Source organism: Pseudophryne corroboree, chromosome 1 (assembly GCF_028390025.1).
Source record: "Pseudophryne corroboree isolate aPseCor3 chromosome 1, aPseCor3.hap2, whole genome shotgun sequence".
Lineage (NCBI taxonomy): Eukaryota > Metazoa > Chordata > Amphibia > Anura > Myobatrachidae > Pseudophryne > Pseudophryne corroboree.
In genome coordinates, this window is record NC_086444.1 from 901,846,209 (window position 1) to 901,859,270 (window position 13,062).

The 13,062-nt window shown below is 45.2% G+C and overlaps 1 protein-coding gene across 1 annotated transcript in view; it reads right to left on the reverse strand.

Annotated features, from left to right (window-relative positions):
* The window catches only part of PRDM5 (PR/SET domain 5), a 528,834-nt gene that overhangs the window by 392,390 nt on the left and 123,382 nt on the right, over positions 1–13,062 (reverse strand). The window contains exon 3 of the mRNA XM_063920243.1: positions 8,557–8,679. Within this exon, the coding sequence (XP_063776313.1) occupies positions 8,557–8,679 (123 nt within the window). The remainder of the gene's footprint in view (positions 1–8,556; positions 8,680–13,062) is intronic.

Here is a 13,062-nt window from a genome sequence, read left to right on the forward strand (position 1 = left end):
GGGGGAGGGGAGTCGGGGGTGTTTGGCAATGGACTGGCTCCTACACTTTCATCCTAGCTCCTACATTTTAAAAGATTTGTCCAGCCCTGGGCTAAATCCATAGTGATCCATTTCTCTCTTATTACTTTTAATCCTTAAGGAATAAAAAAAGAAAGAAAACAGGCGGAAGATGCATATTGCTCTTTATATACAGTAGTTCCATCACAAATGACAGACCGGGAGGCATCAGGATACTGTACATTGATACAATATAATTCATTGATAAATGTTTGAAAGATTAACTACAGATAAGTCTACCAAACATTATCCTGAAAAATCCATATTTCTCCATATGTTTGATGGCACTGAGAGTTGGATTTTAGCATCTTTCAAAAAAAAAAAAAAAAAAAAAAAAAGAAAACATCAAGCAGACAGCCATTCTGTCCTTCATTTATCCTTGACACAAATTAAATCTTTGTTTTACGACTTGTGTTCCATTACAAGTTAATCTTCTCTTTGTAGATAGAAAGACTGAAGTAGATTTGCTGTGTATACCAAACAGTTTAGTAATATGTAAATGCAAGTAAGTAGCTTATCAAAAGCGTTCTCTTTCCCGAAGAGTTCTTCTATTTCCGTCTGCTGTACAGCGATAGAATGGCTAGATAATGGCAGGATAACTGTTTTTACAAAGGATGAAGAAGACTTACTGACTTCACATAAATTATTAGTGATTAGTTTCTGAGGAAATGTGTCATTTATATACATCATAATTGGCCAATACAAGAACATTTTTTGGTATAAATTCTATATAAAAAATGTGCATACAACATTTTATTGGGATTTTCTAGCCATAATGCATTCAAACACTTCCTGGACTGTCTTAAAAAATGTCAAAATCAATAGAGAATGGATTGTACTCTTACCCCTTTCACACCGCAGCTTATACCCGGTATTTTGCCGTTTTAACTGGCTTCCTAAACGGGTCAAGCTGCGATGTGAAAGGGTCCCCTTCAATTTACCGTTTTCAAAATACCGGTATTTTGAAACGGTAAAAAAGAAGGGTCCTACCCGTTTCAGTCCCATTTCACTGTGCAGTGTGAAGGGGTCTGAAACGGTATTTGCAAGCCCCAGCAGGTCATAGGCTGTCTCCATGTGTGATGTCAGCAGCCACAACCAGGAAACAGCTTGGAAAACACAGGAGACACATGTGAGAGTGGCTTTATAAACGTTTAAACGGGAAAAACACGGAAAAAAATGGCGTGGGGTCCCCCCTCCAAAGCATAACCAGCCTCGGGCTCTTCGAGCTGGTCCTGGTTCTAAAAATGCGGGGGGAAAATTGACAGGGGATCCCCCGTATTTTTAAAACCAGCACCGGGCTCTGCGCCTGGTGCTGGTGCAAAAAATACGGGGGACAAAAAGAGTAGGGGTAATGCCACAGATAATGCCACAGCCGGGGGTCACTTTTATACAGTGCCCTGCGGCCGTGGCATTAAATATCCAACTAGTCACCCCTGGCCGGGGTACCCTGGGGGAGTGGGGACCCCTTCAATCAAGGGGTCGTCCCCCCAGCCACCCAAGGGCCAGGGGTGAAGCCCGAGGCTGTCCCCCCCATCCATTGGCTGCGGATGGGAGGCTGATAGCCTTGAGTAAAATGACAGAATATTTTTTTTTTCAATAGTACTACAAGTCCCAGCAAGCCTCCCCCGCAAGCTGGTACTTGGAGAACCACAAGTACCAGCATGCGGGAGAAAACCGGGCCCGCTGGTACCTGTTGTACTACTGAAAAAAAAATACCCAAATAAAAACAGGAAACACACACCGTGACAAGTACAACTTTATTACACACTGCCGACACACATACATACTTACCTATGCTGACACGCCGACTGCCACAGTCTCCGACGATCCGAGGGTACCTGTGAAAAAAATTATACTCACCTGCCAGTGTCCAGAGATAAATCCACGTCCAGAGATAATCCTCGTACTTGGCAAAAAAAAAACACGAACACACGAACCACCGGACTGAAAGGGGTCCCATGTTGACACATGAGACCCCTTTCCCCGAATGCCAGGACATCACGTGACTCCTGTCACTGAGGTCCCTTCAGCCAATCAGGAAGTGCTACTCCGTGGCGCTCACCTGATTGGCTGTGCGCGTCTAAGCTCAGACAGCGCATCGCACAGCTGCCTCCATTACTTTCAATGGTGGGAACTTTGCCGTCAGTGGTGGGGTTACCCGCGGTCAGCCGCTAACCGCGGGTGACCCCACCACTAACCGCAAAGTTCCCACCATTGAATATAATGGAGGGAGCTGTGCGATGCGCTGACAGCTCAGACGCGCACAGAGCCAATCAGCAGAGTGCAAGGACGTTGCGCTCGCTGATTGGCTTACGAGACCTTTCAGTGACAGCAGTCACGGGGGGGTCTCTCTGCATTCGGGGAAAGGGGTCCCATGTGTCAACATGGGACCCCTTTCAGTTCGCTGGTCGGGTGTTCGTTTTCTTTTTTTGACAAGTACGTGGATTTATCTCTGGACCATGGATCAGGTGAGTATAATTATCTTTTATTTTCAGGTACCCGTGGAGTCTACTTGGAGAAGAGGACCGACTGCTTCGTGTCAACATAGGTAAGTATGTGTGTCGGCAGTGTGTAATAAAGTTGTACTTGTCACGGTGTGTGTCTCCTGTTTTTATTTGGGTATTTTTTTCCCAGTAGTACTACAGGTACCAGCGGGCCCGGTTTTCCTCCGCATGCTGGTACTTGTGGTTCTCCAAGTACCAGCTTGCGGGGGAGGCTTGCTGGGACTTGTAGTACTATTGGAAAAAACAATATTCTGTCATTTTACTCAAGGCTATCAGCCTCCCATCCGCAGCCAATGGATGGGGGGGGACAGCCTCGGGCTTCACCCCTGGCCCTTGGGTGGCTGGGGGGGGGACCCCTTGATTGAAGGGGTCCCCACTCCCCCAGGGTACCCCGGCCAGGGGTGACTAGTTGGATATTTAATGCCACGGCCGCAGGGCACTGTATAAAAGTGACCCCCGGCTGTGGCATTATCTGTCCAGCTAGTGGAGCCCGATGCTGGTGTAAAAAATACGGGGGACCCCTACTCTTTTTGTCCCCCGTATTTTTTGCACCAGCACCAGGCGCAGAGCCCGGTGCTGGTTTTAAAAATACGGGGGATCCACAGTCAAATTTTTCCCCGCATTTTTAGAACCAGGACCAGCTCGAAGAGCCCGAGGCTGGTTATGCTTTGGAGGGGGGACCCCACGCCATTTTTTTTCTGAATTTTACCATTCCATCTAAAAAAAATAAATAAATATTTAAAAAAATATATAAATAATACTTGTGCCTTCAAAAAAGACAAACCAAGTACCTAATCCCTTCTAATATAAATAGATATGCTTCAAGCTGCTGGGTTCCATCGTACGACTATCCAAATTATTAATAATTAATTAATTAATAATTATTAATAATGTGTGGGCCAGAAAAGTCCATTTATAATGACAACCACTGTTTTCTATGGGTGAAACGGGTTCAGTGTGAAAGGTACCAAAACGGTAATGAAATGGTAATTTACTGGTTACAACATGAGATGTGAAAGGGGTTTAACTGCTCAGACCCGTTTTAAGAACCGTTTCAAATACCATTTCAAAAGCAGGTTTTGCGATGTGAAAGCAGCATTAGAAAGTACATGTCCAACTACCCCTATTTGTTATATTTGTTTTAGTTTACAGTGCAGTGTCCATGCCTAATACTGGTGGCTCTAAGTTGTAATAAACATGTGCAAAACAAAACATGCTGGCTTTTTGGCATGTCGGATAGGAACATGATGAAATTGCCACCGTCACTCCAGTGCACTGTACATTCATTTACCATTCACACTGTACTAGGTGACCAGCGCACAGAAACTCTGGGCCTGTTTAAGAGATGGGCGCTAATGCACTTGCAGCTGTTAATTAGTACGCAACTATTATGCGAAAGTATTCTAATGCTGTAGTCACCTGGAAATGTATTGCAATCAGTGTCAGACTGCGGCATGACGGGCCCACCGGGGGAATGCAGTGGTAGGGGCCCATACTTAGAGGTGTGGCCAGCCAACACAGAGGCTTGGCTAACCATTAGAAAATGTATGGTCTTGGCCCCATTTTAAGTATATTCCATGTAAAATAATTTACCAGATTAATGCACTGTAGAAAATGCACCATAGTCCTGTGCAGTATTTATAATGTTTAATTCAAGTGCACAGTCTGGAACCTGATCCCGAGAGGAGGAGGCAGGCCCTCGGGCAGTGGGGCCCACCGGGTGTTTCCCCTGTAAGCTAGTCCGGCCCTGAATGCAATGCTCACCACCAGCTTTGCAGATCCAAGCAACTGTGTACAAATGCAGCGGTGGTCGCAGATCCTTCAATAATTGACCGAGTGCGTAACCCTAAATTTACACAGAATGGCCACAGGAACGTGGGAACTGAGAACTCGCTGCACAGCCGATGGCTGATATAGATGTAGATACTCTATATCAGGCCATTTGGCTGTGTGTACGGGTGATCTGCCTCCCGCCCGTATACTTGTTGTGGAGGGGCTGACATCACAGTTGGACAGGCAAATTCAAATGCCCACCAACCTGGGGATCCTGACCGACATGTCGAACAATGGCCCTCATTCCGAGTTGATCGGTCGCAAGGCGATTTTAGCAGAGTTACACACGCTAAGCCGCCGCCTACTGGGAGTGAATCTTAGCTTCTTAAAATTGCGACCGATGTATTCGCAATATTGCGATTACTAACTACTTAGCAGTTTCAGAGTAGCTCCAGACTTACTCTGCCTGTGCGATCATTTCAGTGCTTGTCGTTCCTGGTTGACGTCACAAACACACCCAGCGTTCGCCCAGGCACTCCCACCGTTTCCCCGGCCACTCCTGCGTTTTTTCCGGAAATGGTAGCGTTTTCAGCCACACGCCCCTGAAACGCCGTGTTTCCGCCCAGTAACACCCATTTCCTGTCAATCACATTACGATCGCCGGAGCGAAGAAAAAGCCGTGAGTAAAAATACTTTCATCATAGTAAAGTTACTTGGCGCAGTCGCAGTGCGAACATTGCGCATGCGTACTAAGCGGATTTTCACTGCGATGCGATGAAAAATACCGAGCGAACAACTCGGAATGAGGGCCAATGTGTGTACACTTACATTGATTGGCTGCTTGGTCAGCGCAACGGTGGGTTCACCTACATACTCACACCAAAATCTGCAGCGGCTTCAATACTTTTTCCAAGACAGTAAACAATGTGTTTACAAAACACATGAAAAATATATTTTTTGTGGAATATACTCATATTAGGTTAAATTAATAATGGAATACTAAGCATTCTATGGGAAAGATTCAAATGATATATCACACCGAATTTCCTTTCTAAAATGATCTCCGTTATCACGCATATTGCACCCATAGTAATAGGGTTTAGCTGTGTAAAGGGATGGTTGCCTCGCTACTCCAGGGGTAACGAGCTGAAATAATGATACAACGTCCCTGAGGGCAGAAACAGAACGGGTGTGGAAAGGGGTGAAAAGAATTGATTCCCGGCCAATAGCTGCTAAGAGAGTACCGCAATTATTATACATGCAAACCGCAACTAAAACCCATGTAATGTAAATATCAGGAGGTCTGCATCTTTTATTTGTCGATATTTCAACATACTGTATAACTGAAGAGCCGGCTGGTGGAGGATCCAGTGAAGTTCAATTTCGGCTAGAAAATCAGGAAATTGTACAGATAGGTCCTGTATACTCAGAATATGGTTTGTGTAAACACTTAGTGGTGCAAGACTAGATGTTAGTAGCCTGGTACTAATCCTAGGTTAAACCCTAATACAAATCATAGACAAAATATATATATAACAATGGATAAGACGGTGGCGGCTCACCTAGTGAATATGTTTTTGTCTATATGCCACACCTGTGGAAGCTCCAGTCTTTTGTCCGAAGCCATATACTGTAGGACTACATACAAAATAATGAGAGCCTTGGGTGAGTTCAGCTGCCGTTGTTAAGGGGGGTACTCACGGAGCGATCGCTGCTTAAAGTCTAAGCAATCTGACTAGATTGCTTAGATTTTAAGCAGCGATCATTCTGTGTGTAGCCCCCACAGCGATAGCGATGCGCAGCCCCGCGCATCGCTATCGCTGGTGCTAGATTGGCCTGCATGCAGGCCAATCTAGCAGGTCGCTTATTTTACCCGCTGGGTGAAATGAGCGCCCCCTCCCCCGTCTCCCCCCGCACGCTCAGCACACATTGCGCTGTGCTGAGCGGTTCGCTCAGCACACATCTCTCCCACATCGGCCAGTGAGTACTGGCCTTTAGCGATTTTTTTAATGTACTTACAAAAGCCTCTTAAAATTGAAATGGCTCCTATGAGTGAGTGATTGGAGGATTTGAGATTGGTCCTTGTTGGTCGGGAAATAAGTGGTTTAGATTTAGAAAACATAATTAGACACACTTTGCTGTTTTAAGGGTCAATCCAATTCAGATTAAAATTTGCAAGAACCAAGCGATCACTCTTAGCAAAAACTATACTATACAGTTAAGGACTGGAGAGGGGATTCAAAAAATAGCAGAAGTCAGCAATACTGATTGGAATACAGAAAGAAAGACACACTCTCCCAGGTTATGTATTGAAATGCAGATGAGGCACAGGGGTTATTTAAACAGTCCAAAATTTAGAGAATATCATTATCACCTGTTAGAGACATACACAAGATGAAAAAATAAAGGAAAAGGATTGTTAGTGTTTTGTATGAGAGGCACGGTTGCCAGTTTAGTTTTACAGATTTACAGATTGGATTTGTTGGAATACAGGTATTTGTGAGGGCTTGTTTTTAGCTGTAGTATTAGCGTGCAAGGTTCAGTTGACACCTAGAATCGCCCCCTTAAAGTGCAGATGCATATTTTCGCATTAAACAAAAACACTTACATATTTTATGTTCAATTGCTAATAATCCCCTAAGTAAAAGAAAATGTAATATTTCAGTTCAGAGATTTGGGAACTAGAGGAACATTGGGGGTCATTACGAGTTGATCGCTAGCTGCTGTTCGTTGCGTACGGGCCACAGTGCGCACGCGCGACGTACTTTCACAAAAAACTATGCAGTTTCACACAAGGTCTAGCGACGCTTTTCAGTCGCACTGCTGTTCGTTGAATGATTGGCAGGAAGTGGGTGTTTCTGGATGGTAACTGGCCGTTTTCTGGGAGTGTGCTAAAAAACGCAGGCGTGTCAGGTAAAAACGCAGGCGTGCCTGGGGAAACGGGGGAGTGGCTGGCCGAACGCAGGGTGCGTTTGTGACGTCAAAGCAGGAACTAAACAGACTGAAGTGATTGCAAGGAAGGAGTAGGTCTGCAGCTACTCTGAAACTGCTTGAAAAAAATTCACCACTATTCTGCTAACCATTCGTTTGCACTTCTACTAAGCTAAGATACACTCCCAGAGGGCGGCGGCTTAGCGTTTGCACTGCTGCTAAAAGCAGCTAGCGACCGATCAACTCGGAATGAGGGCCATTGGTGCATGGGTTATGTACGGTACATTTGAGAGCATTTGTGCAGTGCAAAGGGAGTAATTCAGACCTGATAGCTGGGCAGAAATTTTTTCAGCCCTGCGATCGGATAGTCACCGCCTACAGGGGGGAGTGTATTTTATCTGTGCAAGTGTGTAATCGCATATGTAGCTGATCTGCAAAAACAAATTTTGTGCAGTCTCTGCGCAGCCCAGGACTTACTTAGCCGCTGCGATCACATCAGCCTGTCAGGGACCGAAATTGACATCAGGAACCCTCTCTGCAAACGCATGGACACGCCTGCGTTTTACCAAAAACTCTCTGAAAATGGTCAGTTGCCACCCACAAATGCCCTCTTCCTGTCAATTTCCTTGTGATCGCCCGTGCGCATGGATCCTTCGCACAAAACCATCGCTGAGCGGCAATCCGCTTTGTAGCCATGCGTCGCGCCTGCGCATTGCGGTGCATACGTATGCGCAGTTTGTGTCTGAACGCCCGCTGTGCGAAAACGCACAGCAGCGATCAGGTCTGAATCGGCCCCAAAGATGCAGACACAAAGTAAACTGACAGAAGAGCATTGTTGTATCTCTCTTAAGCCTGTATTTGAAGATATAGATTTCAGTTTTTCTTCACCTCCTGTTTAACTCCTGAAGAACTCTTACAAATCTTATATTACTGCATTATTCACACATTAAAAAATACACTTAGAGAAAAAAAACATAGTACAACTTTAATGCTGCTCTAAATAAATCATTTTCTACAAAATGATGATGTCTTATTTTTAGGTTTGCGCATTAATTGTGTGGACCTGCTGCACAAGTATGGCTAATGACCATTAGCATTTTTGTGCATCACTCAAAGCCTCACTATTGACTCAATTCTGAGTTGTCTTCATTCAAGGTCACAAGGCACTTACTGTAGTGACACAGAGTCTGAATTGAAGTTGAACGCAAAGGTGCTCCTTTTGCATACGAGCAAAGATGTTTTTGTACAGACATTAAACAGAACTATGACTAAGTATTTAACAAACACTGACCTGGATAGCTGCCAAGTTCTTTTGCTCCTGGGACGGTGCTTCATGGACGAAGCGTAACCAATTGGAATGGCGTGGATTTGTGGCATCTAAGACATACAGTACTTCTCCTTTGTTTCCACGAACCTGAAAAAGACAAGCTTTAATCATTTAACTACAAGAGATTGTTAGAAAGAAAGAAATTAAAGTCACAAAAAAATATATATATTATTTAGTCTAATGTTAGAAGACCAGAATGGGAAAGGTGGAAAATGTTCTGGAAACTGAACACATCAGGATCAACAACCTCAGTGTCTGCACAATTTTCACAAAGGTTTGCTTTCATTTCTGACCATCTAGAATGTGGCTTGTGCCAACTATGCCAAAGCACCCATAGGCATACCAGACTAATAAACCAGAGCCACCTATTAAAACACACAAATAATAGGTCAATGCATTGTTATCTGGTAAGCATTTAAGTATGTAATGGATCCTTTTTCAAGGATATTGCTGAAGTATGTCACCTCCATAAACCTACCAATGAGGAATGAAGATTAATCTTTATAGCAAATATTCAAATTATGTCTTCAACTTATTTTCCTGTAGCCCTGTATATTAAATGGGTATTCTCGCCCATCAAACAAAGAGTAGAAAAGAGCTATCACGTGCCATGTGGAATATCAATACCCACCCCTCGCTGGAACCAGGCTTGCCTAGTAACCACTGGCTCCAAGCTTTAGCCAGGAGTGTTTTCACCCAGATTCTGACTATTCCTCTGTTATGATTATTATATTATGGAGCTACACTTAAATAATACAATATAAAGTTCAAATAGACAGTACAAAAGAAACAGTCAAACTGAGCTATTTAGACAACTTAGGGGTCTATGTACTAAGCCTTGGAGAGAGTTAAAGTGGATGGACATAAAGTACCAACCAATCAGCTTCATTTGTCAAATACAGCCTGTAACATGGCAGTTAGGAGCTGATTGGCTGGTATTCTATTTCCATACACTTTATCTCCAAGGCTTAGTTACACAGATCTCCAAGTGAGTCACAGTTAACAGTAGCAGTCAGTGCCATGAAATAATATACAGAAACATTGAGACATAAGAATGGGTGCAGAGTGAAGAAAAGTATAGTGCAGGGGGAGAACCAAAGATCACCGCTTGTGAGGGTTTACAGCCTAGGGGTGTGGAGGGTGACTAGAGGACGGCAGTAGCATAGGAGAAGTTTGTATGCGGAAATTGACGGAGGTAATTAGATTAGAGGTAGAGTGGGACTTAGGTGGGGTGAGAGATGTAGGAGGAGAAGAAGCAACGGAATCCTTATTGTGAGGGTAAAGAGCTTAAACTGGATTCAGTATAGAAGGAGAGCCAGTGAAAGAGTTGAAATGTTAGCAGCCGCGACGTGGCTCAGGGACGACACAGGCCCTGGCCGTTGCCAGGCGACCGGGATGCTGCACCTCTTCCGGCTGCCAGAGCTTCTGGGCCCCGCAACAATGATGCGGGGGTGCTTGGGAGCCGCAAGGCGCTTGGCAACGGGGACGCCGGAGGCAGTCGGCATTCCCTATTTCTAGGTAATTAGTTGTTTGTCTGTGGACGTGCAGAAGGGCAGCTGCACAGGGTTTTCTCATTATGACCTCTCAGCTTTGATTGGTGCAGGCACCTATTATATTCCTTTCCTGTGCACTCCTCAAACGCTGGTTATAGTTCCTGCTTCTTGTGAGAAACTGCCAGTCCTGTGAGCTCTCGTGCTAAAGAATCTTTGCTAGACCCAGTCCTGTCTGGATCCTGTCTGCCTTAGCATGGTGTAGTGTGGATGCTTCCACACAGTATTTGTTCCTTGTCTTGTCTTTATCTTTGGTCTTTTTGCTAGACATCCACTATCATTGTTTTTTGCATACAGCTGCTTCACACATAATCACCACATTTGCCTCTATCACCACAGTCCCATTCCACTACAGTGTCTCTCTCTGGCCTCTTTTGTCCATGTAAATTGTCTCAGCTCCATTAGTCTGTCCACTGACCAATTCCTGGTCTCAGTCTCTCTTTCTGTCCTTGTCTTTTTTACCGACAGATAACTCTGGTCATCTCGGGAGTAAGCTTGTACTGTTGCCAGTGGCGTAAGTCCTGGTGGACATCCCAGTACCGGTAGGCACATCTAGCCTTATTGGAAAAGCAGTTCTTATAGGGAAGACCTGCTGGTGCACTCTACGAATCTTACAGTCAGGTGTCTGGGGTTATTGTCCAAAAGATCCAGGGTTATTGCCCAGAAAACTGTAAACTTTCCAAGTTCATCCTACTCATCATCTTCAGTCAACCAGGTCTCCAAGCCAGTCTGCCCAGGTACTTTCCTCAGACCATAACATGGAAGAGGTCAAATTAGAATAAAAAGATAGGAAGATGACATCAGCAGCAACATTAAGCTAACATTTTTGTATATGTATATGATACCACACTCAGACTGGAACACTGTGAGCTTCTTTGCTGTAGAATAGCTTACTGTATAACAAAGTAACTTTATGAACAGAACAGATATAAAACATAACAGAAAGTGATGTAACAAGTAACAAGTCCCAGCATTCACTTCTTCTGGAGAGCACACTTCTGATTTGCAGGCATTGTCCAGTTTCCAGCGAGTCTGCCCGATGTTTTGAAATGGCAATCATTTAAAAGGCCCTTTTAAATTATTGCTTCTTTAATACATCGTCCAGACTCACTGAGAAGTTGTCGATGCCTGCAAGTTACAGGCTATTACATTTACCCCATATGGATTCACTCTGGAGCTGACAGCGTCTATGAAACTGGAATCTCTCAGCAATCACTAATGGCTTTGGATTTAAGTGACTGTAAAAATCATGAAATTACTTATTGTACTTTGCTGTTGAAGGGACTTCCTTTTATTCCTGTTTTTTTTTTGTGTGTGTGTCTTGTATGACTTTTCATCACGCTATTAACTGTCTCAATAACGTCTTCCTAACAAAATGTAACATTTTGGTTTTGTGGCATTTACATTTGTTTTTAACCAAATACTACATAGTGTGTGCTTAATACTGTATATCTGGAGCCGTGAATTGATGGATTGCGCCAAGAATGGCTTTGAAAGGATCTTTCTCCTCGATTTGTCTGCCACAGAAACGTGTCTAGGTAGTCATTGAGGTGGTGTCTTGCTGTACCAATGTGCTTTATGCTGCGCCACTTGTCCAAACCTCACATCCTTTCTGGGCATCACTGTCCAGGTCCACGAAATGGTACGTGTGCTGGGTATGATATGGGATCCCTGTGGTCAGAATGCCAACGGTCACAGCACCAATGCCAGCTTCCCGACTGTGAGAATGCCGACGTGGGTTGCGTACGAGTCTTGTCCCTACCGCCGCCAGATGTCCACGTGTAGTGCAATTGGCTATCGTCACTGCTGCCGCCGGAGCACCTGTACCTGCCGCCGTGAACTGGTAGGCAGCAGGCTTTAATATTAAATTACAATCTCCAATATGTCCCTCTCCCACCCTGCACCCCACTCACCCTGTGTCCACTCCCCCCCTGCACCCCCACCCACCCTGTGTCCTCTCCCACCCTGCACCCCCCACTCACCCTGTGTCCTCTCCCAACCTGTACTCCCAACACATCCTGCGTCCTCTCCCACCCTGCACCCCCACTCACCCCTCATCCTCTCCCACCCTGCACCCCACTCTCACAGTGCACCCCACTCTCACCCTGCACCCTCTCCCACCCTGCAACCCACTCTCACCCTGCGCCCTCTACCACCCTGCACTCCACTCTCACCCTGCGTTCTCTCCCACCCAGAAACCACGTCTTTCTCTGTCCCTCTCCCCATTATATCCTCCTCCCTCCCTGCATCCCCCGTCTCACCTGGTGCCCCTCTCCCATCCTGCGTCTCCCTCTTCCTCTGTCCCTCTCCCCAATATGTCCTAATCACACCCTGCACCCTCCCTCTCACCTTGTGTTCTCTCCCACCCTGCGTCCTCTCCCACCCTGCATCCCACTCTAACCCTGCGCTCTCTACCAGCCTGCACTCCACTCTCACCCTGCATTTAGGATTTTTAAAGGAAAAACCAGGTTGATTTTGCCTTGATAAACAAATTAGACCCTTTATTATTTGTCCCAGTCTTCACTTAGCTTACATCCCGATGACGAATAAACAAGAAGTGTATATGAAGAAAACAAGACAACTTCCATTTAATGAGGTCCTAATATTCTGTGTGTGTGTTATGATTTTTCTTTCTCTAACGTCCTAAGTGGATGCTGGGACTCCGTAAGGACCATGGGGAATAGCGGCTCCGCAGGAGACTGGGCACAAAAGTAAAAGCTTGAACTAGCTGGTGTGCACTGGCTCCTCCCCCTATGACCCTCCTCCAAGCCTCAGTTAGATTTTTGTGCCCGAACGAGAAGGGTGCATGCTAGGTGGCTCTCCTGAGCTGCTTAGAGTAAAAGTTTATTTTAGGTTTTTTATTTTCAGTGAGTCCTGCTGGCAACAGGCTCACTGCATCGTGGGACTAAGGGGAGAAGAA